The sequence below is a fragment of the Micropterus dolomieu genome, linkage group LG03 (genome assembly GCF_021292245.1).
Source record: "Micropterus dolomieu isolate WLL.071019.BEF.003 ecotype Adirondacks linkage group LG03, ASM2129224v1, whole genome shotgun sequence".
In the NCBI taxonomy this organism is placed as follows: Eukaryota; Metazoa; Chordata; class Actinopteri; order Centrarchiformes; family Centrarchidae; genus Micropterus; species Micropterus dolomieu.
Genome location: NC_060152.1, coordinates 6,619,406 through 6,641,637, shown reverse-complemented (window position 1 = coordinate 6,641,637; position 22,232 = coordinate 6,619,406). Strand labels below are relative to the sequence as shown.

General features: G+C 40.1%; 2 protein-coding genes across 4 annotated transcripts; one reads left to right on the top strand and one right to left on the bottom strand.

The window, feature by feature from the left end:
• Positions 1-9,642: 9,642 nt before the first annotated feature.
• On the top strand, positions 9,643-14,477 carry si:dkey-82o10.4 (uncharacterized protein LOC797793 homolog). The gene is made up of 5 exons (XM_046044032.1): positions 9,643-10,143; positions 10,912-10,983; positions 11,278-11,404; positions 11,971-12,115; positions 13,546-14,477. The coding sequence occupies exons 1-5, from the start codon at positions 9,730-9,732 to the stop codon at positions 13,628-13,630; spliced, it is 843 nt and encodes a 280-aa protein (XP_045899988.1). The 5' UTR covers positions 9,643-9,729; the 3' UTR covers positions 13,631-14,477.
• On the bottom strand, positions 10,882-22,211 carry efhb (EF-hand domain family, member B). Of its 3 annotated transcripts, none has more exons than XM_046044029.1 (13): positions 21,846-22,211; positions 21,682-21,741; positions 21,338-21,481; positions 20,699-20,876; positions 20,312-20,422; positions 20,052-20,181; positions 19,887-19,967; positions 19,723-19,790; positions 19,482-19,636; positions 18,815-19,025; positions 18,395-18,622; positions 18,114-18,295; positions 10,882-10,959 (listed from the first exon to the last, which is right to left on the bottom strand). In XM_046044029.1, exons 1-13 carry the CDS (start codon positions 21,912-21,914, stop codon positions 10,903-10,905), a joined length of 1,674 nt encoding a protein of 557 aa, XP_045899985.1. In that variant the 5' UTR covers positions 21,915-22,211; the 3' UTR covers positions 10,882-10,902. The 3 variants fall into 3 exon arrangements, with proteins under 3 accessions (XP_045899985.1, XP_045899983.1, XP_045899984.1); XM_046044027.1 differs by lacking the exon at positions 10,882-10,959 and adding an exon at positions 16,422-17,302 and having other exon boundaries at positions 21,846-22,203; XM_046044028.1 differs by lacking the exon at positions 10,882-10,959 and adding an exon at positions 16,422-17,302 and having other exon boundaries at positions 18,815-19,022; positions 21,846-22,184.
• Between the last annotated feature and the right edge of the window lie 21 nt (positions 22,212-22,232).

The following is a 22,232-nucleotide window of genomic DNA, read 5'->3' as shown; positions in this document are numbered from 1 at the left end:
GTCTTGATTAATCGACTCATTGTTGTGTCTAAGATATAAGAAAATACTTATAAATGCCCATTATCATTTTCTAGAGCCTTAGATGATGTCTTCAAATCGCTTGCTTTTTCTGAGCAAAACTTGAAACCAGAATAATCAGTTAACTACCATATATGACAAAGAAAAGCAGCAAATTCTTACATTTGTGAAACTGGAACCCAAGATTATTTCACATTTTTGTTTAAAAAATGACTGATATAATTATTTGATCAGCAAAATAATAGCTGATTATTATTAATTTTCTGTCAATCAACTAATCCACTGGTTGTTTCAGCCCTGGTCAACATTGGAGTCTGAATTACCTACTGTTAAGGATATGTTATTTTAGTTAAATGTATTTTTGTTGTTATTTTTGTTAGTATACTTTCTCAAAGTGAGCATACAATGAGCATACCAGAGCTACAAATATGTCAACAAAAATCATAAGATGAAGATGTTTAGATTTTGAATATGATGTTATTTTATGTTTTAAGTCTTATGAAGAAAAGAAATCAAAGAGGCATAGTACCACACTATAGTAACACACTTTGTTGACAGCGCTGGTGTAAAAGTTGAAATTGAAATTCTGCTCATTTGCACCAGCTGCTAGGTGGTAAAATCATCTTTCTCTTTTGTCATTTGAGACACATTCCTCATTGAGGGTGTCTGTCACAAAAAGTGGAGACAGGTTTGCACGTTGCACAGTAATCACAGGTTGTTAAAGCAAAAGAAATAACATTTATTGGTATAATTTACTGCATGAACTTCAGTGATAAAGTCTCATTGTGGTCTAAACTTTTTAATGGAACCAAATGAAAACAAAAGGCACTCTGCATTGCCTTGAGAGAGCTCAGAAGTGATGCCAAAGGAGCCAGGTAATCACAATGGTGTATCCAGGCATAAACGATTAGCTTACCCATCTGAATATTCAAGGTGATGCCCGAGCCATTTGTGTTGTGCTTCCTACATCCTCGCTTCAGCACACAGATGAGGGGTGCTGCGACGCTGCAGCGGTGAATCCAAAGTGGTTTCCCTGTGTCAGTAATTTTTTATTTTCTAAAAAGCCACTGGTGCAGTGTATTAGTCATAATTTATGTTTATCATCGCTTGTACCCTGACTGACTTCAACAAACCATTTAACGCTCCAAGCATATGTGCATATGGCTGCTTTAATAGCTATTCTGCATGGAGGAGCACTTTAAAGACTCTAAATCATTTCTTTGGACAAACACTAATGAATTATGTCACCACAAGTGCAATTCAAAAGTGCAGGGGAACCTGTGGTAATTATTGGGAGGCTTGGAGATTTTAATTATGAGGAGTGGGCTCCTTTAAAGTGTAACTAACAGGATTCAGAGGGAGGGCGACGATGGGACACGTCAGTCATACGATCATCTGATGGAGAGACAGAGGAATGACAAGATGACTGTGAGTGTGTGGAGACTTTCACTCCAAACTGAGACATAAAATAAAAAATGTCCACAATGAAAGCAAAAGTTTAGTCTAGTTTTGAAAGGAGAGATCTTTTAATTCATTATTTACAACAATCCTTGTTACTTTTAACACACAGTCTGACATGATGAATTAGAAAAAATCATGTAACACTATGTAAATTTAATATTTTATATATTTAGTGTTTGTTCATGAATCTGAGTTTCCATGAGGTTAAAAAGTGTTTCCCAAAAGACAAAAAATACAGAAGCTATATTTTTCCCTATCAGGAATTAATGTTTTGTTTGTTTCTGGCATGCGCGAAGGCCTCATGTCTCAAGATGAAAAAGAGTTTAAGCATCCTCTTACATGTAGTCAGTTAATAAATCATTACCTTTCCTCCAGTCTAAAGCTCACTTGTACCCTCTGTTATAAAAATAAACAATAAACTTTTTCGATTTACCTTTAAAATGTGAGAAGAAAACATAACTCCACAGCAGACATGTTGATATGTTAATGAGAAGAGTATTGCATGTGGACACATTTATGCTGATTTTAAGCGCCTTCTCTTGGCTGTCTGGAAATAGTAACTTGTTTGTCAGGAGCAGCACCTGATTTTCGCGTAATGCATAAAATTCTGCTATAATTCCATCACCTAATTTTTTTTTATCATATTTACAGACATTTTATGAAGTTTGTTTATGAAGCCAGTGACAGCTCTGAACACTCTTCTCGTCACACAATGTCTATTTATGTCTGAATACGTAAGCAGGACCATTATGAATGTCCTGAAATCAGATTTATTCCAGTAAATATATCCTCATTCCAAATCATTAAAAAATGGCAACAAGCTGTGTTTTTTCGCACAAAAAAATAGCTGAAATATGGCATGTGAGAAATGTGCAAGGTGGCCGTCTTACAGAAGGTGTAGAGGTGGGATAAATTTAATTACAGCTTCAAATATTCATTTGGCAAATATATCAAGGTTGGAAACACAGGCCCAGAAATGGCAAGCCAGCCTGGCAGGCACTCACAATAGCGGATGGCAAATGACAGTAATCCATGAAAAGAGACCAGACATTTATAGAATTTATAGAGAAGGACTCGCCATCCCAGATCTCTGATGTTTGTGGGATTTGCTCATTGGCATCTTAAATGTAGGGAAATATATATAATAATCCCAACCTGTTTTTCTTTCCACTACTTTAGCTGCTAATTTTCCAAATTGATTTAGTTTAATTATTGAGCCACATGTGAGACATCTTGCAACAACTTAGCTGACCTTTTTCTTTCTTAATCAGAATGAAATTATCCACACATTTATGGTGTTTCAATGTTACTTTGTTCTTTTGAGGTGCTGTTTGACTAAAGAATAATTAAAGGTAAATGTATAAAAGGCAGTTTTCAGTGCAATAAACAGAATAAGTCTAATTCTTTCAAAGAGTGTTTAGCAATGTCAGTTAAGGCAGAAATGAGCCATCTCTGTCTCTTTTGTTCTGAGGCCTCAGATGGTCACTTGACACAGTCACAGTAGCAGGAAACGCAACACGTGAGCTTCGCTGCTCTCTGATCTGACACGCTTGCTGTCTCGTCTCCAGCTGTGCAGCGGGTTGTAGCGGCAGCACCAGCGAGGCACCAGGCACAGGTGAAGGTACACCAAGGCACTTCCTCTTCCTGTGACAGCGAGTGAAGGCGGCCTACTTTGTATCTGTTATCGCGCTTTGCCCTGCATAGGGTTGATTTAATCAGCAGGTTGGGAGGAGGGGGCCTCACCATCCCGAGCCTGGAACTAGAGGAGAGCACGGGGGCGGTAAGTGGTTCTCCGAAGACCACACAGTCACAGAGAGTCCCGGTACAGATGCCAAACAACTACCCAACACCATCCCCACCTCCCACCGACAACCAGATTAGAGCAGATCAAACCTCACCCACCTCACTACCACCTCCAGGGGGCTCCCTCCGTCTCCGGCACTGCTGCGGCTCTGAGTAGGATTAACTCTCAGGAGAACACTGGTGCTCAGGTGCAGGTTTGGATGAGCTCTAATAACAAACTGGCGCAAAACAGTTAAGTCAAAGGTGGAAACTGACTCTGACCTACATTGCCAAACCACAAGCCATCAGATAACATCTTTGTGCATCATTGTAATTTCACTTTATGGACACACAGTGACTGTAGAGTTCAGGTTTTGTGAAGCCTGATTAAAGTAAACTGGTGGATATTTACGGTACAACGTTACAGATCTTCATACAGATAACTCTTGTTAATTAATGATAAATGTTGCTCTCTCTCATTGACCAATGTGGGACAACAGCGAGAAAACCTTCAGGCAAGCTCATGACAGAATTTTACATTGCGGAGTGTAAAAATTCAACATATGTCTCCTACAGGGGAAACTCTCACACAGAAAATCAAGCTTTTTTGTTTGGGATTAAAAAAAGACTGTCATGAGACTGTCTGAACAGCTACATCAGTCGTGTCAGCAAGTGCCTCAAAACAACATATGCTTATGTTCAAGTGACAAAGCCCTCTACGAATTATGACGGGAGCAAAGGAGGAAGTCAGGTGACGTTGTTTTGGAGCGACACAGCCGGCGTAGGGAGGAGGTCAGGGTGGGACACCGCATCAGAGGCCGCTATTCCTTTTCCATTTCCATATTCCAATATCTATAACCATGTGTTTACCATGACGACAGAGCTCCCCTAACCTTAACGAAGTAGTTAAACCAAGACCTTCCCAAAACCAAACTACTTTATTTTATAGCCTACACTTAACCAAACCTTAACCACTGTCACATAAGAAAACAGATTTATTTTTCAACAGTGATTTGGGACAGTTATGGAAGGAACAAACAAATGATGTTGTCCTGTTGAAAGATGTCGGTTCAGAAAATGTTTCTATGTGTCATTCAAGAGGAAACAAACAACATATTTATTATTATGTGGGTTTATTCAGGAGGACTTGTTGGTTATCATTATGGCTAAGCACCACGTACAAACACTTGGACATCATCAACAAAAAACTAAAGAAGAGAGTAGAAGAAGATGTAAAAGTGTTGGACACAGTGGTTTGATGACTGTGACTGTCGCACCAAGAAAAAGAAAAAGCAAAGTTAGCGTTTTGCACTATTAAGACTCACATACTGACGTGAAATTGCTGGAAACACAAACATGTATTCGAACTGCTGCTTTATTTGAACTTTCTGATGAACACCATCCTGTACGTCGCCTATGCATACATTAACAGCAAATGTAGCAGATCACCACAGCTCTGGAATCAAAGATACGTAAGAACTGAAAAGATTTGTTCCCAAACAGGAGCCAAATCATCCAACGCCCTTCCACACTCCTGCTGCATGACAACGGTCCATGTGGAGGTATGGGAGACGCTGGCGGCAGGAGCAGGATGGGTGGGGTAGAGGTGGCGGTGGTGGGGTACTAATCGGGGAGGGAAGGAGGGATGGTTGGATGTAGGAGGAGGAGGAGGAGGAGGAAGGGAGGGCTGATAAAGCCTGATCTGTGCCACGGGGCATTTATGGCTGTTGGGGAGGCAGGGGGACGGGGATAGGGGGAAACGGGTGGGAGGAGGCATTGTCTGCTGTGTCCGTGCGTTTATAGGATTGAGCTCAAGTTTCCTTTGTGTTTCCATTTTGTTGAGGGATTATGTTCTTTGAGAGTTGTGCAAGCAGGCAGGCACACAGAGTGGAGGCGGATAGAGAGAGAGAGAGAGAGCGAGAGAGAGGGAGAGAGAGAGAGAGGGAGAAAGATGGTTGGGGGGGTGCATGAGGAGGGAGGGAGGGAGGTGTCTTTGTTCAGAGCGATGATCATGAACAAGACACATAGCAGAGGGTGTGTGTCTGCATGCGTGTATGTGTACAAGTGAATGTATCTCTGTGTATGTTACTAATGCCAGAGAGTGTGTGTGTGTGTGTGTGTGTGTTGGAGAGCGAGAGCGAGCAAAGCAAGATGTCAGGACATGAAACCAGCCATGTAACAATTTAAAATCAATTTGCCTCCCAAGAAGGAATTGCTCGGCGAGACATTTTCCCCTCCAAGCGTTCTCAGGACTTTCATTCCGTCTAAATAGATATCAATTACACAATCGCTTTTCTCCTTGCCGCCTGGCCCGACGAGTGCAAAGTTTGTCACACCGGTGTAATTGTCTCCTGCGCATAATGTTTTGTTATTCCGTGTGACATTTGCAGTGTCATTGATCAAACAGGGCACAGTTGTAACAAACACACAAAAAGCTCTGACTGAATCGAGCAGGGGTGGAGGTGAAGGTGAGAAGGTGGGGTGCTGGGGTGTGAGACTTGTGAACCGTGTCAACTGAAGCAACAGTTTCATGTTGGAAACCACCTCCTTTCCCACGTCACATCCAAAACAGTTTTCTCTCATTAATCGATTGGTGACGGATGAAAGTCTATGCTGCTCTACACTTCAGTAAAAATTCTAAAAGAGGGAAAAAAGTAACTGGAAGTCTTCACTGGTGATAATCTGTGCGCTGAAAGTTTTCCAACTCCTCTCATGTAAAAAAATACACCCCAGTGTCTTTACCTTGTTGGAACCCCCCTGGGTAACCATGCAGTCATTGTGTTTTCCTCAACTTGTTAAAACACCACATGGTACATTTGCATAGGATAACCAACATATAGCAAATCATTTGCATGCCTGAAAGTGCACTTGAGTAACCGTAATTACACGTGACACCAATTACTCTGTTACTTTGTATTAAATTATAATGGAAAATTCCACTAGAGAATTGGAGCCTAATTGCATCTTAATTTGCATAATTTTGCATATTAATCACATCTCCGATGAATAATAAATTTCAGTAGATTTTTTAATTTATGCATAGATACAAAAACAAGTTGAAAAATTATTTGTGAGTGAAAAAAATCAGGAACTATTACTTAGAGCATTTGTGCTAATTTCTCTCATTACCCCACGTTCAAGTCAAAGATATCTGTGCTCTTGATCAACACGCTGCGCATTTTGAAATCGAGAGTTACTAAAACCTTAAGCAGAGAAAAAAAAAGAACTTGATCAATTTTGAAAAATGTCCATGCATCAATTTTACATAAAACTTTGTGGCTCTATTTAAAGCTATTCATTGCAGAGATGCCAAATGTATTCTACAATGATAATTCAAATCACTTTCTGCCTTTCCCTTTTCTCTCTTCTTTTTTTTTTTTGGTCAACACCTGTGCCTGCTATTGTGTGTGGCTCCCTGCCAACAGACACAAAATCCAATACCTGTAGCCCAGATTAAATTCAAATTTACAAAAACAACCTTTTTTTTTCAAATTTAACATGCCATCCTTTCCAGTGGAAAGTTGACCAAGTTATTTTATAAACCTCATAATGAAGAAAGGCAAAAGCAAAAACAAAAACCTACTGTTTAGAGTGCATTATCACTTCATTGTGGAATATTTTAAACGGATGGAAAGGTGGAATAAGATCACATACACATTGTGGAAAATGACATAAAATAAATTAATGAGTTTAATATTATGTATGTTTACATAGCACTTCACGAGCTTTTGTGGCTTCTGACCTTTAAAACAAAGAAACGACTGCTTCTGGCCCCTTGACGCAGGCTGCACATCTTTGGGTTGTTTTATCTAATCCGATTACATTTTGAAGAAAACCTAGACAATAACTGACCAGAAAAAACAAAGATTTGAGCTAAATATAAAAAAATAAATGTCTCCTCTATGTAATATAGACAATAATCCACTGACATCTTCTATAAATGCATTGTGGGATTGTTAAATAAACACTTAAAATAACGGACAATAAGAAGATATAATATTAGATTTTCCTCAGCACCATATCTTATTGCTGAAGTCATCATTATTGATAACTCATGCTCCACCAGTGACCTTCCTCAAACACTCAGGAGGTTTGTTCAACACAACATCTTCATCCCTGTCAGTGGATGTTACCCAGGAGTTCAGCTGTGGACAACAGTGCCTTTCAGTGGCACAACTGAGGAAAGAGCTGAATAAACACACAGGTCACACACCATCTCCATGACACTAAATCACATTTAGCTTATAAGACACTCTCAGCTGGAGTGTCTGGGTGCAGCAGGTAAACCTTCACCGCCTGCGGGCAGGATTTTGTAAATACTAAAAAATCTGTAAATGGAAGTTTTTTTTGTGTGTACATATTTTCTGTTCATTTTATCTCTCGATAATGGTCTAACTGCCACTTCAGAGGATTTTCATTTTGGGGTATTTTTAACTTCATTGTTTTGTCACATTTAAAGATATTAACACAAAGGAATGTCAGAACCCGTTATAAAAACTCCACCAAGTGCAATTGTAGAATGTGATCTCCTCCTCAGGTTGCTGAAATTCACAGAAACGGTACAGAGGACATTAACTCAGTGCCCTTTAGCTTCAGCGTGGCAGTAATTGACAAGGCAGGCTGGTTTTGAACTGCTTTTAAAGTCAGTTTAACTGGTGTTTGTGGTATGTATCTGTAAGTTTGACTCCAGACTCAGAGTTGATTCATTAGCATGCTGGGTACAAAGGGCGAAAAATCTCAAAGGCTGTGAGTTTCTCTCTTGCTTGTATCTTTTCATTCTGAATTGCAGATAGGCCTATATGTTTCCTGACAGTTGGTGATGGTAGGTGATGACTGACTTTCATGAGACAGTTCACATGTTAATTATTCATGTTCTATTATTCTTTTTGTTTTCTTTAACTCCATCTTTGTGTCTGTCTTTCTTTTCATTTGTGTTGTCTTTCCTCTTACCTTTCCTTCTTCTCCTTTAATTATTTCCCTTCTTCCTCCCCCTCACTCTATCCTGGTTAAATGTCTTGATTATCGTGTAATAAACAGCAGCCTGGACTCTAACTCTTCCTCACTTGTGTGTGAAGTCGTTAATATTCTGCTCCATTCAACTCGCAGATGTAAAAAGCATTCTCAACTGACACACATAATTACTATGATACATCCCGGAAAGGTTTCCGTGTCTGAGCGCAATTTCAAATAACCAAATGCTGCGCTGCTAATTATTGATAAATAAAATTAGTTGGGAGAACTTCAGGTGGGCGGGGCCGCGCGCAGGTGTCTGCCGCGTGCGTGCGCACGCAGAGGAGGGAGAGAGCGACGGGAAAACGGCGCTGACCTGTAATCACCGAGAACAGCGGGGACTTAATGATGTTTTGGTCTGCTGATCAAATTTCACATTTTCGCACAATCATTTTGGGCACCTGCGCAGAAAACAAAGTCTGGGCAGAAACTGCTGGCCCGTAGGAACAACTGTGTGAGTGTGTGCGTAACTGGCGTTTTAGTTGTTCTTTTTTATTGTGTTAATAATACATGCACGCACAGACACACTTGAAGTTTGTTTTCTAGTTATCTAGTACTTTAGGCCCTTTAACACACACACACACACCCACACACACACGACATGCGGCAGATAAATGGACATGTATCTCCCTCTACTGGATTCTGTCAGTAAAGCAACTTTGCTGCTTTTACGTGCTCCTTGTAAGTTTCGGCTTACTCAATCAAAGAGAGAAAACAATTCATCAGTACAAATATTGTCCTTTGAAAGCTTTGTTTGATATGATTTTAGACCTAGTGTATGCAACCACAGATTGAGTGGGAGACGACATATGAAGCATGTAAAAGTGTGGGACTAAATGTGTGCAAAAGTGCTCTAGGAAATATTTCACATGAATTTCTTAAACACGCATTTCTGATTAGCAAATAAAAGCAACCAACAACCAGTTTATTAGGCTACTTGGAAATTTAAAACACATAGCCTACTTTAACAGTAATATAAAGGTTGTAACTTTTTGTGTAAGATAATAAGGCTGCTGTAGTTGGTAAATCATATGGTGAAGAATATGAGTCATCCTGACAACCCCTATATACTCTATATAATCTGCTTGAATTTACATATAATGTCAAATGCCAAACATTTTGATATTTCACCTCCGCACATCTCCCCGGTTTCCAACTTTAACTAAAAAATGTTGAAACAATGAGCAGCAGCAATTTGATAATCAAATATATTAAAGCAGTATCAAAATTTAATAGTAAAATATATGTAAATATTAATACAAAATATACCACTTAATAATAAATGCAGCAGAAAAGCCAAATAATTGAGATTTTCCTGCCCTTTCAACAGCACCTGAAGGCAACAGTCATTTGTGTACGTCGTGAGCACGATAAGGATTATGGGTAAAACATAAGGTTACCAAAGACAACCGTGACAATGGTGGCAGTTTCAGCCCTCGCTGTGTCCTCCCTGCTCTGATGCAGCGGATCACCGGCCTCGCTGCGTGCCGGGACCTCGGCGGACTTGCAGCGCGCTCACCCGGGCTCTGCGCCTGGAAAAGAAGCTCGAGCTGCAGCAGGCAACCGGCCGTGCACCGGCAGTGGGCGGGGGTGTTTGTGCGTACAGCGCGTCCTTTCACTGTGGAGTCTTGGGCACACTGCCGGAGACTGTGCAGGAGGAGGTTCGTGTTCGCCGGTCAGACACACAGACTGTGCAGCTCACAGCCCGGAGACGACGACCCGCGAAGGACCTCCGGCGGTCATTCCGGTATCTCCGTGATCGGCACCCCGGACCCGATAACATGGATCCGGTGTAAAGTCATCATGTATCTCATCGATCTGTACTTTGAGTTAGACGTCAACTCTGTAGAGTTTGACAGAGGAGTAAAGCAGGTAACCACTGACACAAGTACCAGCAGTCCTTCAAACTGCGGCTGCATCACTTTGAAAGGCTGGTAACATTTCCCCATGTGGTTGATAGACGGTCTCATATCCCCCAAACTGCACAATTTTCTCAGTCTACGTGGCAAATGATTTGAAATTTTAAATGAAGCATAATATAAAATAGCTGAAAAGCCACAGGGAAGGAGTCACAAGCATAGATCATTTATTAATATAAAAGGAAGAAACGACCCAAAAAGTATAATAATGTATCTCAACAGCAACTGTAACATACAAAATGTAATTTTACTAGTATTTAACCCAATATAGAAACGAGTAATTCCTAAAACAGTTTCACTTAAAAGAGCTTTTGATCATATGACCAGATCTTCATCAGCAGATGGGATTTTCTTAGCTGTGGAGGCTTTTTAGATGTTAAAAATGTCCATTTTCCTCCTGAGCTTGTATGGCTTAAAGCTGTGGTTCAAGTTCAATCTGCTGATGAAGATCAAGTCATATGATTGAAAGCTCCAGAACAATCTACTAAACACTTTTAGGCTAGAAGACTAAGTCTAAATTTCAGACACTGGGAGTTCTAACATTATGTATTAGATTTTTGCCAATTATTACCCAGCTTAATACAAAGACAAAGGTTCCCAGATTAATTTGAACGTGATGCATCAGTCACAGGTAAAGAAGAAGGGGGATGACACGAGGCACTAACATCCTCCACCGTGATGCAGGAGAATAAATCACCTTGTTGTTCCTCATTCATCCCAGGCTTTGGTCCATGTCTCCAGCATGATGTCCAGTGGCAGCTACCACAGGCTGGTGGGGATAGTATCCAATGAGGTAACATGCACACACAAAACATTTCAATTTAAAGTTTTACTACCAAATGTGGGATGCTAGCACTACAAGTATTTAAGAATGAGACTCTTTCCTTTTCGGGCGTTGTGGTCATTTTAAAAGTGTCTTCAAAGCCACGTTCAAAACAGTTAGGCAGCCCAACAGTGTAATATATCCTCCAAAAATGTAGGTCCAGATTCATTGCAAGATCAAAAGTAGTCCATTGGTAGGAATGAGGATAAATTATCCCCATAATATGTTTTGATTATTTGTCATTTGTCACTTTTGTCATTTCAGATGATTGATTATGTTGAGAAGAGGTGCAGGTCGCTCACCGATGCTCAGAGACAGCAGCTAGCTGTCAAAATGGACGATATTATATTTATGCTGCCGGAAGACGTGTCTGTCGTGTTTGATCAACACGGTGAGTTTTGGGTGATTTATATTACATGCACTGAATGACAAAAAGTTATATCAGCACACTTGAGTTGCAGTATGCATTCCATCAGGGTCCCTTTCTGGTCAGCTCAAGTCTTTTACAACCTGAGAACAGAGAGAGTGTACTTCTTGAAAAAGATGCTTGTAGTTACAGGTCACAACACTATCCGTGCTCTCTTCCCAAGGAAGATGTCATGGACTAATATTGGCAGTTTCAGAGCTGGAACCTCATTCTCAAGTTCTTTTTATATATCATTTGTTTTCATTTTTAACAGTGTTTGTTGAACATTTTGTTTCACACTGTGCTGATGTGACCCTCCCTGCAACCATTCAGATCTTGGGGTCACGCTCACAAATGTTTATGTTCTGCATATGAGCAGAAGAAAATAACAATGCTCTCTCTTCACAAGCTAAAAAAACACTTTTCCTTAACAGAGATCACTTGTAGATGACTGTAATTATACCTGTCAGCTCTCAAGTGTGACTGTGCCTCTATCTCTACTGGTAACTTGTCTGCTAGATGATCTCTGGTCTCTGTCTTTTACTTTGCAGGTAGAAAGTTCTGCTTCATCGTCATGAGGTTTTGGTTCCTGTCAACACACGAAGGCCCTGATGACCCCGAGGGCACAAAGATCTTCAAAGTATCCCCTCGGGAAGATGGCGGCCCACAGAAGAAAATAGTGACAGCAGTCTATGAGTAAGCACTCAGCTTGTCATCCGCACACATCGTAAACATGCCATGCGTTCAAAACTATGGATTACAATGAAATCTTCCATCGTTCAGCTTTGACATGTACAAATCTATTTCATGCAGTGTGTGCTGACTCTTTTTGCTTATAGCTGATTTTTGATCATTCATTTGCTCAGATGTTCTGTTGCAAAAATCTCTGTTTGGTTAATTTCTCTATATAGAGCATGCTGAATCACAATTAAAAAGGTACAAATATTTACATGGGAAGATAATTACATGTTGGCAAACGTTCAAAGTTACCTGCAGGCTCTCCAACATATGGCGTGTCTGTTTTTTTTGGGTGGGAAACAGAGCCAAAGCTGATGGTGGCGACTTAAATGTTTTTCAGATATATGTGGAAAGAATGATTTTTTGGGGAAATGTTCCAAAGTGTGGGTGGATGAGAGTTCATCTAATATTTAAAACCTCACTTGGGGAAACGGTGAAAGTGACATTTATTTCACTAGAGGACTGCCACTAATGCACTTTAAAGTAAGACACATTAATAAAAGCACGGATTGGAAGAACAGTAAATACAAGCCAAGCATAAGACAATCTTATGGCTGTATTCATGGTAATACATGGTACACAAGTTCACAGTGAGGCGAACAGACACACAGCTGGTCAGACCATGTTAAGATCAAGTAGTGGCTTATTAGCCCCTTTTCAGACATGCACCTCGTTATGTAAATATGACGGCAATTTAACATGTTGCTCTTGTGTTTGAATAAAGAGCCCTATCATCACTTTAACAGCTAGATGAAGCCACTGTTATGTATTATATGTCCGTAAAAGGACCTTTGTCTGTTTGTCAAAAGTGAGGAATCCAGTTTTGATAATGTAAAATTCTGTTTCTGCATCACTTCAGTTGTTCTGATTTGGGTCTAAAGAACCACTGATATGATTTGCTGCTGTAACCAAAAGGGGAAATTATTTCACTCCCAGTGCATGTAAGTCAGTCAAAGCCTTTTTCCATTTCCAGTCAGTAATCCGGTTAGTTGCTGGACCACATGGTGTGGCTATTCTACCAATCTAGTTAGCCAGATTCTCTTCCCTATTGTTTCAGGTCTTAGAATCCCCTCTGAGAAAGCCTGTTACACTTCAAATGTTATCCCAAAGGCTAGCAAACAGACAGTTTGGCAGGATAAGGAAGCCATTTTCAGAATCCTCAGCTCATTGTTTTCAAGGTGAGACAAGAAGCCAAACTTAGTTTGAGTGGAGTCCTCCAGGACTTTGAATACACTTGTATTACTAAGAAGAATTTAGGATGCTCTTCTGCAGCTCCACTGAATTTTCAATAGTGGAGACACGGGGTATGCATGATTTACATCAGTCTGGGGAGCTGTTCATGTTTAAATCTTGGCTCTTGTTAAACACGTCTGCCACTTCCCTTCCAGATTCCACCGAGAGCTGACGAGAGGAGCCTCTCCTGACTGGACGGTCAAGACTGTTTGGCACTGGCAGTGGAAACTGGCTGAGTGATTTGACTCGACACTGCAGGCTGTTTGTCAGTCATCAGGACAAAACAGGGGAGTAGTGATTGACTGAATTTACTTATGCGTAAAAGACAACATTGAACTGGGCTACGGGCAAAGCGAGTAGCAGAATGATTGTTGAATAGACTGACTGTCTATTAGGATCACATGAAATGGGATCCAAGCTGCGCAGACAAACCAGGACCACAGAACTTTATAAATGTGCCCACCCTCCTACTGGAAGTCATCCTCCGAAGATCAGGTGCCTTTACACCCGCCCCTGTGATTTTACACTATTGAAAACAGTAACCCCCACACTGTACAAGACTTTTAATCTGTCTCTTGCTAAAAAACATCTGTTGAGTATGTTGCCAAAGAATACAAATTTCACTCCAGGTAGGTTCATGTACTAGCTTTTTCAACCACATCTCTGCAAATTGAGTTTGCTCAGTTATTATGGTGATGGCTCAGTTGTCATCATGTGACCCACATATGCGAGTGTGTCACGTGTCAACAGCTGCTTGTATATGGTCACATCACATGAGCAAAGTTCCATACACACTGTAGGTTGGGTGATAACCAACCATGCCCATGACAAATCACAGCACTATCCACTGAGGAAGACTATGAGATGCAGCTTAAAGATCCAGAAAAGGCTGTTAAGTGGACCTTGATTTTATTTATTTTTTTGTCAAACCACTATTTCCAAGGCCAAGAATTGATTTTGACACTCTGTTGCGTATGTTAAATCTAATATATTGAATCAATAAGTTGTGAGATCATACCAAACTGTACCTATGACCCTTTAAAATACACAGGAAGTCGACGCAAGGGTTGAACTGTGCCTTAAACTACTTTTGTTGTCTTCTTCTTTGGTGTAGTAGTCAGGGGAGAAGTGCACAGAATAAACAGATTCAGGCTGGAGTCTGAATTTTAAATATAGCACAATATTTTATATTTAAGACATTACAGGGCTGTGCAGTCAGATGTGCTAGAGTGCGAAGGTGCAAACGTTTTAGTCCATGTTGGACTTTCCTCCGTAATTCTTTGCATACACTACAACAGTATGTCCTTTCTCACATTGCACTGATAAAGTATGGGACTGTACAAAAATGATGGGGGGGCTGAACCGTATATGTGTTACAAAGCCCAGGGCGAGGAAGTAAGTACAATTAATAATTTGTTCCAGGGCAGAAGAAAACCAGAAAACAGGAGTAAGTTAACCAAAAAAAGGGATTTATTTACAATATTTAACAAAAAGTGTCTCTAAATGCACAATCAACAGAAAACAACTCCCAAAAAGGGAAGCGAGCAACAAGGGTCCTTTCTAAAGGGAACGAAGGTATCGGATAGACACAAACGCAAAAGTAGTGATAGCAAACTGGCACACAAGCACACTGTGCAAATAACAAAAAAAAAACAGTAAATCACTACAGTTAACCGCGGGACTCCCACTGTTGCCACTGGCGGTTACTGTCTCTGCCAAATGCCACACGCTCGCCACAGACTCCAAACACTCGGTAACACTGTCTCTTTTGTTGTAGCGAGGCAAGGTCCTGCTGGTGGCAGAGAGGGAAAACACTCCAGCACAACATCCCATATACACATAAACGGCCCACGGGTCGTAACAGTTTGTCTCACACACACAACAGGAAGACCCTCCTCAGCGCTGGAATGCATTCCTCAAACCCTTTCTTGACCAAGAAGCAAAACTACAACACCATCTGCAAACATGTAAAAATGACATGATCGTACATGTGTTTAATCATGTTCAGAGTCCCCTGCATATGGCTAAATGCACCTTGAGGAATTGTGGCCGACACTGCAGTCCTTGTATTCCATAACTGAATTCTACGCATTTGATTCATGAAACATATAAGAGACCAAATATATTAGTGTTGTGGTACCGGTGACAACAAGTAAAGGGCTACAAGATAATCCATTTTCCATAGTAAGCAGCCGGGTGTGTGTGTGTACTGGTATATGGCTGTCAAACAAGTACTTTATGGATCGACGAGAGATCACAACACAAGACTTACACCAAGTGAAAATACTTGCATTGCATCGCTGCAAGAAAGAGTGACACATTGTACCAGAAAATTCTCCACCTGTTTAACTCAAAGGCAGCCTGTGTCTGAGCCCAGTCACTGCCAGAAACATGTCACTTGTCATAAACATCACGTCGAGCAGGCTCGTGAATGCTGCGTGTCATCCCATTCTGTAAAAGCTTGCTGCAATATTATTAATGTTGACAACATATCTGACAAACAGAGAGGATTCTGTCATTAGCGGCTACTAATTCATGCAGAATGAAATACGCTGAGGATTATTCTAATTTTCCTGCATAGTAATATGTGGTCTGTGGAAGTTTGCGTGGGGGTTTTTTGGTTCCAGTGGAGTCATAATGAGATTAAATGAGTGCGGTTAGCTTAGCACGTCAATATGCTCATGGATATGGTGAGAGCACATTAAACAATTTACCACGCGTGTGCATCACTCGGTTTAATGGAAATTAACAAGAAAACACAAACAAGTGGTGAATATACAAAAAGCTAATGGTTTTTTCATTAGTTATGTTACTGTTTTGTAATGTTCTGACATGTGGATCAGTCGAGGCTGCGTGCCAACCTGTTTCATTAAGCTTGTTAGCGAAACAGATTGCAAACAATTCCTTGTACCTCTTTGAAAGTCTGTCTGTTTGTATGTCTACATGTGTCTCAGCTCCAAGAAGCCATAAATTAATTATGCTATCTCTGTTGGACTCCTATTTTAAGGTTTATTAAAAATTACAAGATAAATATGCTTGGAAATCAAATTTAATACTCTGACAGAACAAATGATAAGGAGCAGAGAACATACCTCAGTATTTACTATGCTGGTCTTTCACCAGCATAGAAAGAGTCACACTGGCTAGTCCAAGCAATCAACAAAATATTTAACAGTTTCACAGCAGCTTAGGTGTACAAACAAAAGATGACCTTTTGCTTCCAACAAAAGAAAGGTGACATGTTGACAAATGAGCTGTTTCTGTGCATGTAATTCTATTTTTCAGTTGAATAGACATTGATTCTCTGTAAACAGATAGAGGCCTAATCGAGAAAAGAAACCTCTTTTGTTTGCTGACATATTTATCTTTCAGTTTATGGTGGTATTAATATTGTGTCTTGTCTTGACTACTGAATACGTGACAGTTAAGACAAAGCTGTTAAAATATGTTGTTATGCAGGGAGATAAAATAAAAACAAAACTAGCTTACTTTTTATACCATTAAGTGGTGTGTGTACTGAGACTGGACATGTTTACATTATGGTTGCCATGTAATGGCACAACTACCATGCTCTTCAGATGAATGTTTTTTAAAAAAAGTCAGACATTTTAGGCTGCAGAAATTCTTTCTTCATTGCGTCAAAAATGCACTCCCATCAAACAAACATTTTGGAGCTACAAAGCTTTCACTGGACAGCGGAGATATTGTTTCGAAAAAAATACTGACTGTGATGAGGAAACACTGTGCTGGTAAAAACACTGAGTATTAAATTGCTTTTAGTTCCTTGAGTACATCACGGAAAACCTCGACACAAACTTCCCCGTCCGGATGCTTCATGGACGCCATCTTCCAGGCCTCCTCGAACATCTCGTCAGAAATATTCACACCCACATTCCTGAAGATCTCTGCAATCTGTGAAGAGGAGGAACTTAAGCCACACTGCAGCAGCAGAAGACTTGTAATAATAATTTGGATAAGGTCACATGGCGCAAAGATGTTTCATATCTTTCACCTCTCATATAGAATTAAAACTTTTTTAATGAAGAGGATCTTTTGAAAACATATGGGAAGATGCACATTCTTTATCATAAGTTGCTTTGGGGTGTTAATGTGGTGTAATGAATAGAATGAAACAGTGGTGGCACCAAGTGATCATCAGCTATCTGGCTATCAGTGATCAACTAACAATTAAAACGTTGCTGTGTATAGTAAAAGTACAACTTGAAAATGTATAAAGGCCATTCACCGCACCACAGAAGCAATTACGTTATATTATCTACTCTTACTAGATTGTTGCAGGGAATCTCTTAAAAGTTTCCAGGTGATGCAAGGGAAAGACGCAATTTAATAATGCAATAACTGAAATAATGAATGAAACAGCACAAAATCAGTCAGCTGAAGTGAAGTTAATTTTTAAACTCTGTGAAGCCCTGCAGTGGACTGATCCACGGTTAAACCTCTCCCATGTTCCAAATGCCAAATATTTGCATGGTCTTTTCAAAGCTATTATATACGTTATGTGTAGCCAGCCTTTCTATGAAATACAGGACGAAATGGGCGTTTCAGGCAAGACATGTACCATTGTAGCCTGCTCCACCTGAGATCATCATTCCCGAGTTAACGTATGTCAACTCTAACATTGCATGGATTAAAAAAATAAATAAAATACACTGGTCATGTTTAAATGTACACAAAACCGCAGAACTTATTAGTACCCACGTACCTCCTTCTTGGTGCGAGGACAGAAGAAGTGTTCCTCATGAACACCCTGAAGGGTATGAACTGATGGATGCAGAAGATCTGCAGCTGTGGATGTATCACCATAGTTGTTAGTGTCACTGACTCTCTTTATGCGTGGAGCTGGAAGGTCGGCGCGCACAGACGGGATCCCATAAGCGCGGCTATCTATGTAAAGAGAAACCACATGATGAGTAAGGATGTACAGGAGATGGGAGTGACTGAAATATAAATATGTTAAATTACTGCTTATAAAACAACACTTACTTGATGTGAATGAACCATCACTGACAGCCCCGATGAGGGAGTAGGAGGTCCTGAAGTGGTCTGGGACTTCCCTAGGTTTCCTAAGGGTCCTGAGAGTCTTCAGTGAGCTGCCTGGCTCAACAGGCTCCAGATCCTCAGGCTTAATCAAGGCCTGAAAGACAGGAAGCTGTGCTGATGCTGTCGAAGGCTTCTTTTCTGTGTTGGGTGGAGCCATGCTAGTCTGACGGTCTATAGGAGACAAAATAAATAGAGTGGCTTTAACCGTCGACTTAAACTTATATAATACCATAAAAATAAATTGCCTAACTGCATTTGTAATTCAGTACCTGAGACGTTAACAGGGGTAATGAATGCGGGGAAAAAATGTTTACCATAGCATCTTAGTAAATAAATTCATATATTACAATACATTTAACTGACCATTTGTCAGAATGTGTTGATCTCGACTGTTGATGGGCATCTTGTCCTTCCAGTTGAGGAAGTTAGCAAACTCCAGGAAGTTGATTATTCCATCCTTGTCTGTGTCACAGTAGTCCATCAGGTCATCCAGAACTGGCCCGCTCACGCCCAACTGGAATTGCTGGCACACTGCCTGCAGGTCCTCTTTGTCAATCATTCCCTTGCCGTTCTGCTGATTTAAATAAGCATATACACATGAAAAAGGTTAATGACTACACTATGTTCTTACAAATGTAAGACTGCAATAGGAGAATTAAAGCAGCATTGTTACTTTGTCACATGTCTTAACATCAGGGTCACATGCTTCCAACTGACCTTCTTTACAGCAGATATTTTGACATAATGGCTGCTAAGGCCTATATGGAAAGCAGCGTTTATTAACGTTACTTATTGCGTTATTTTCCTACTATGACAAGTAAAAATGGCCACTGCCAGAAAGGGCTGTGCTCTAATGTCTTTTTATGTTCTTTGATGTATCTGAAATCATGCTATGTTGACTTTGTACACTGCATAAAGTGTCACTGTACTTTTTCTGGTTACTTTAAATGTGATGAGATGAATTGTCAACAGATTGAAAGTATAGGTCAGCAATATGGTGTCACCCAGTCTGTAGTGAAACCAGTCGTACCTTGTCATAATGTCTGAATGCCTGCAGCAGGGAGGGGAAGTTGTGGAAGTTGACCTTCTTGAGGTGGTGTCGCACTGCATTGACCAGGCTGCGCTGTCGGTCTCGGCCTCTCACGTAGTGGCCCGGCTCTGTGGAGTGGATGATATCTCCAACACCTGTGCAGGAAGTTGGCAAAATGTCATTCCAGTATGTGTACTGTTTTTCAGGACACACTATATCTGCTGACACACATAAACTCTACCAAATTCATCCAGCGGCAAGAGCTTTCCAAAGATGTGATCTGGTGGAACATTCAAGGTATTTCCTCTCCTGAAAAGATGGGTTTAATAAAAAGAAGTAAACACAATTTAGTTAAGTATAGTCAGAGATCACAGAATTGATCCAAAGAAATGACAGAAACTTAACAAATTGTTTGTTTTGCCAATTTGTAGTGCCAGCTTTTCCCTGTTCCCAGATCTCTTCCAAACTGTCTTTGGATTGTAAAACCTATGGCAAAACAATGTGTAAAGTTAGAGATATACTGAATGAACACATATTTATGGAATTTAAGAAAACACTTTCAGCACTTACTTCTGTGTCTCTCCCAGCCACCGGAGGCTTTTGCCGAGATTACGGCCGTCATTGAAATGGGGTGTGAGGATCCCAAACCTGCTGTCTTTGCCGTAGTGACTCCAATCGTACTTCCTATCAATCCGCTCACCTGGGAAGGATGGATAGATGGATGGATAGATGGATGGATAGATGGACAGATAGTAGGTAGTAACAATAAAGTCAGTTTGTAGTAACAGTAAATGCCTTATGCATAAAATATTTTTTCTCATTCTTCTTACCAACAAAATAGGCTTTGTGGCTATGGATGTACGCCTCGTGTCCCTCCTGAGCTTCCCTTTCTACCTCTTCTACGGTTTTTGAAGGGTTAATAATTTCCCGTACATCCAACCCTATACAAAAAGTGACATAAGACATGAAACATTCAAAAGAGATGAGGCTCATTAGTTCAGTACAATTATGCCTATTAGTTATAAACCTATTTATTTATTTTGTTTAATTTTTACTTTTAACATTATGGGGGACTAGTAACATAAGTATGTAAGTAATATGACTTTTGAGTAGATAAATATTTGCATGTATATGTTACAGCATTTGTGTCTTTCCAGACTTACACGTATGTTCTTTTTTAATGTATCAGCAATGACCTTTTCTGACGATACACATACCTCTAACTGATTTCACACCATACGTAGTTTTGTCGTTATACCAGGTCGGAAGTCCAGCATGCTGATCATGAGACCTTCCCACAGGTGCTTTTTGACTGGAGGCGTACACTGATTCACTGAGCTCTTGTAACTTCTGTTGGAACAAGGTCTTTTGGGGAGGATTTAGCAGGCCTCTGCCCTGTTGGAATCATGTAAATAGAATAAACATATATCCATATTCTGGGTGTGTGTCATCAAAACCTTGTAGGCTTAAACCTATGTATGCATAGCTAGCTTATGCCATAAACTAATCACACAGTGTTTTAGATTAGCATGTGCTACACGATGGAACAAATACACATGACAGTAAAACCACCACTGATTTTCATTTCTTACATTGATCCATTACCTATACAAAAAATGTAAATGAGGTCTTACGTAATTAATCAGGAGCATCATTAAATACCAATAGGCAAGTCATTTTTGGTCCTCAATTTAGTTAAGACTTAAGAGCCATTAATCTCATCACCAAGCTGAATATTAAATGATTCATTGGCAATGATTTAAAAATATATCAACCCATCAAATCTGGGGTAGTAAAAACCCTCCTTCCTTGCCCCTTCACACACAACACCGTGTGTGCTTATGTGTGGTACTCACAGTGAGGGAAGATTTGGTGCTGATGCCATGAACTAGAGTGCTGGCAACATCTGGATCATTTGCTTTCCCTGGGTGCACTCTGATAGCTCCTGGCTCTGGTTGGTTGCTGTTGCGGAATTTCCTTACCACCAGTGGAGTGGGGGGCTGAAATATAAGTGTTAATCCGTCATCAGAGAGAGTGAAGTCTGTCTGCTGCTTCGATTATATTAATAGTTCCAGCTGTGACAAAACACCCAGAGATAAAACAGATGACGTAGCAACATGGTAACTTACTCCATAGATGCAGCACTCAGGACCCAGATCACACTTTCAAAATGCTCACACACACACACAAACGGATTTACCCTTGCCACTTCTTGAAAGCAGACCTTTGTCCGGTCTCCTATAGGTATTAGTTTTCCGGCCTGGGAAAATAAATAATAAACGATAAAATACAACAATTATTTAGAGACTCGATAGTAAGAGTAACTTTAAGATAACTTAACGTTAGCTAACTTAGTTGACTTACCTTCGGTATGTTTGGACATCCATCAGTATATTTCACTTGGTTAGAGGTATTTCCGTCAGTCATGTTCATCTTGAATCCACGTGGACAGCTATGCTTTTAGTATCAACCTGGGAAAGCTTTTAAACAACTTTCTAGCTAAGTTAACGTTACACCAACTTCTTCCCTTCACGCAATGTAAAGTTAGTGTACCTGTTTGAGTTCCGTTGCCTAGCAACATCATACCGTCCGATTCAAAATACTGTTCGGCTACTTCATTTTAAAATACTTTTCATGTCCATATAAATTTATGTAAGCTAATGGGGATGTAAATGTGACATTTGTATGACTAATTTAAGAAAATTAAATTGATTAATTAATTGTTTAATTAAATTGATAGTCACATGGTTT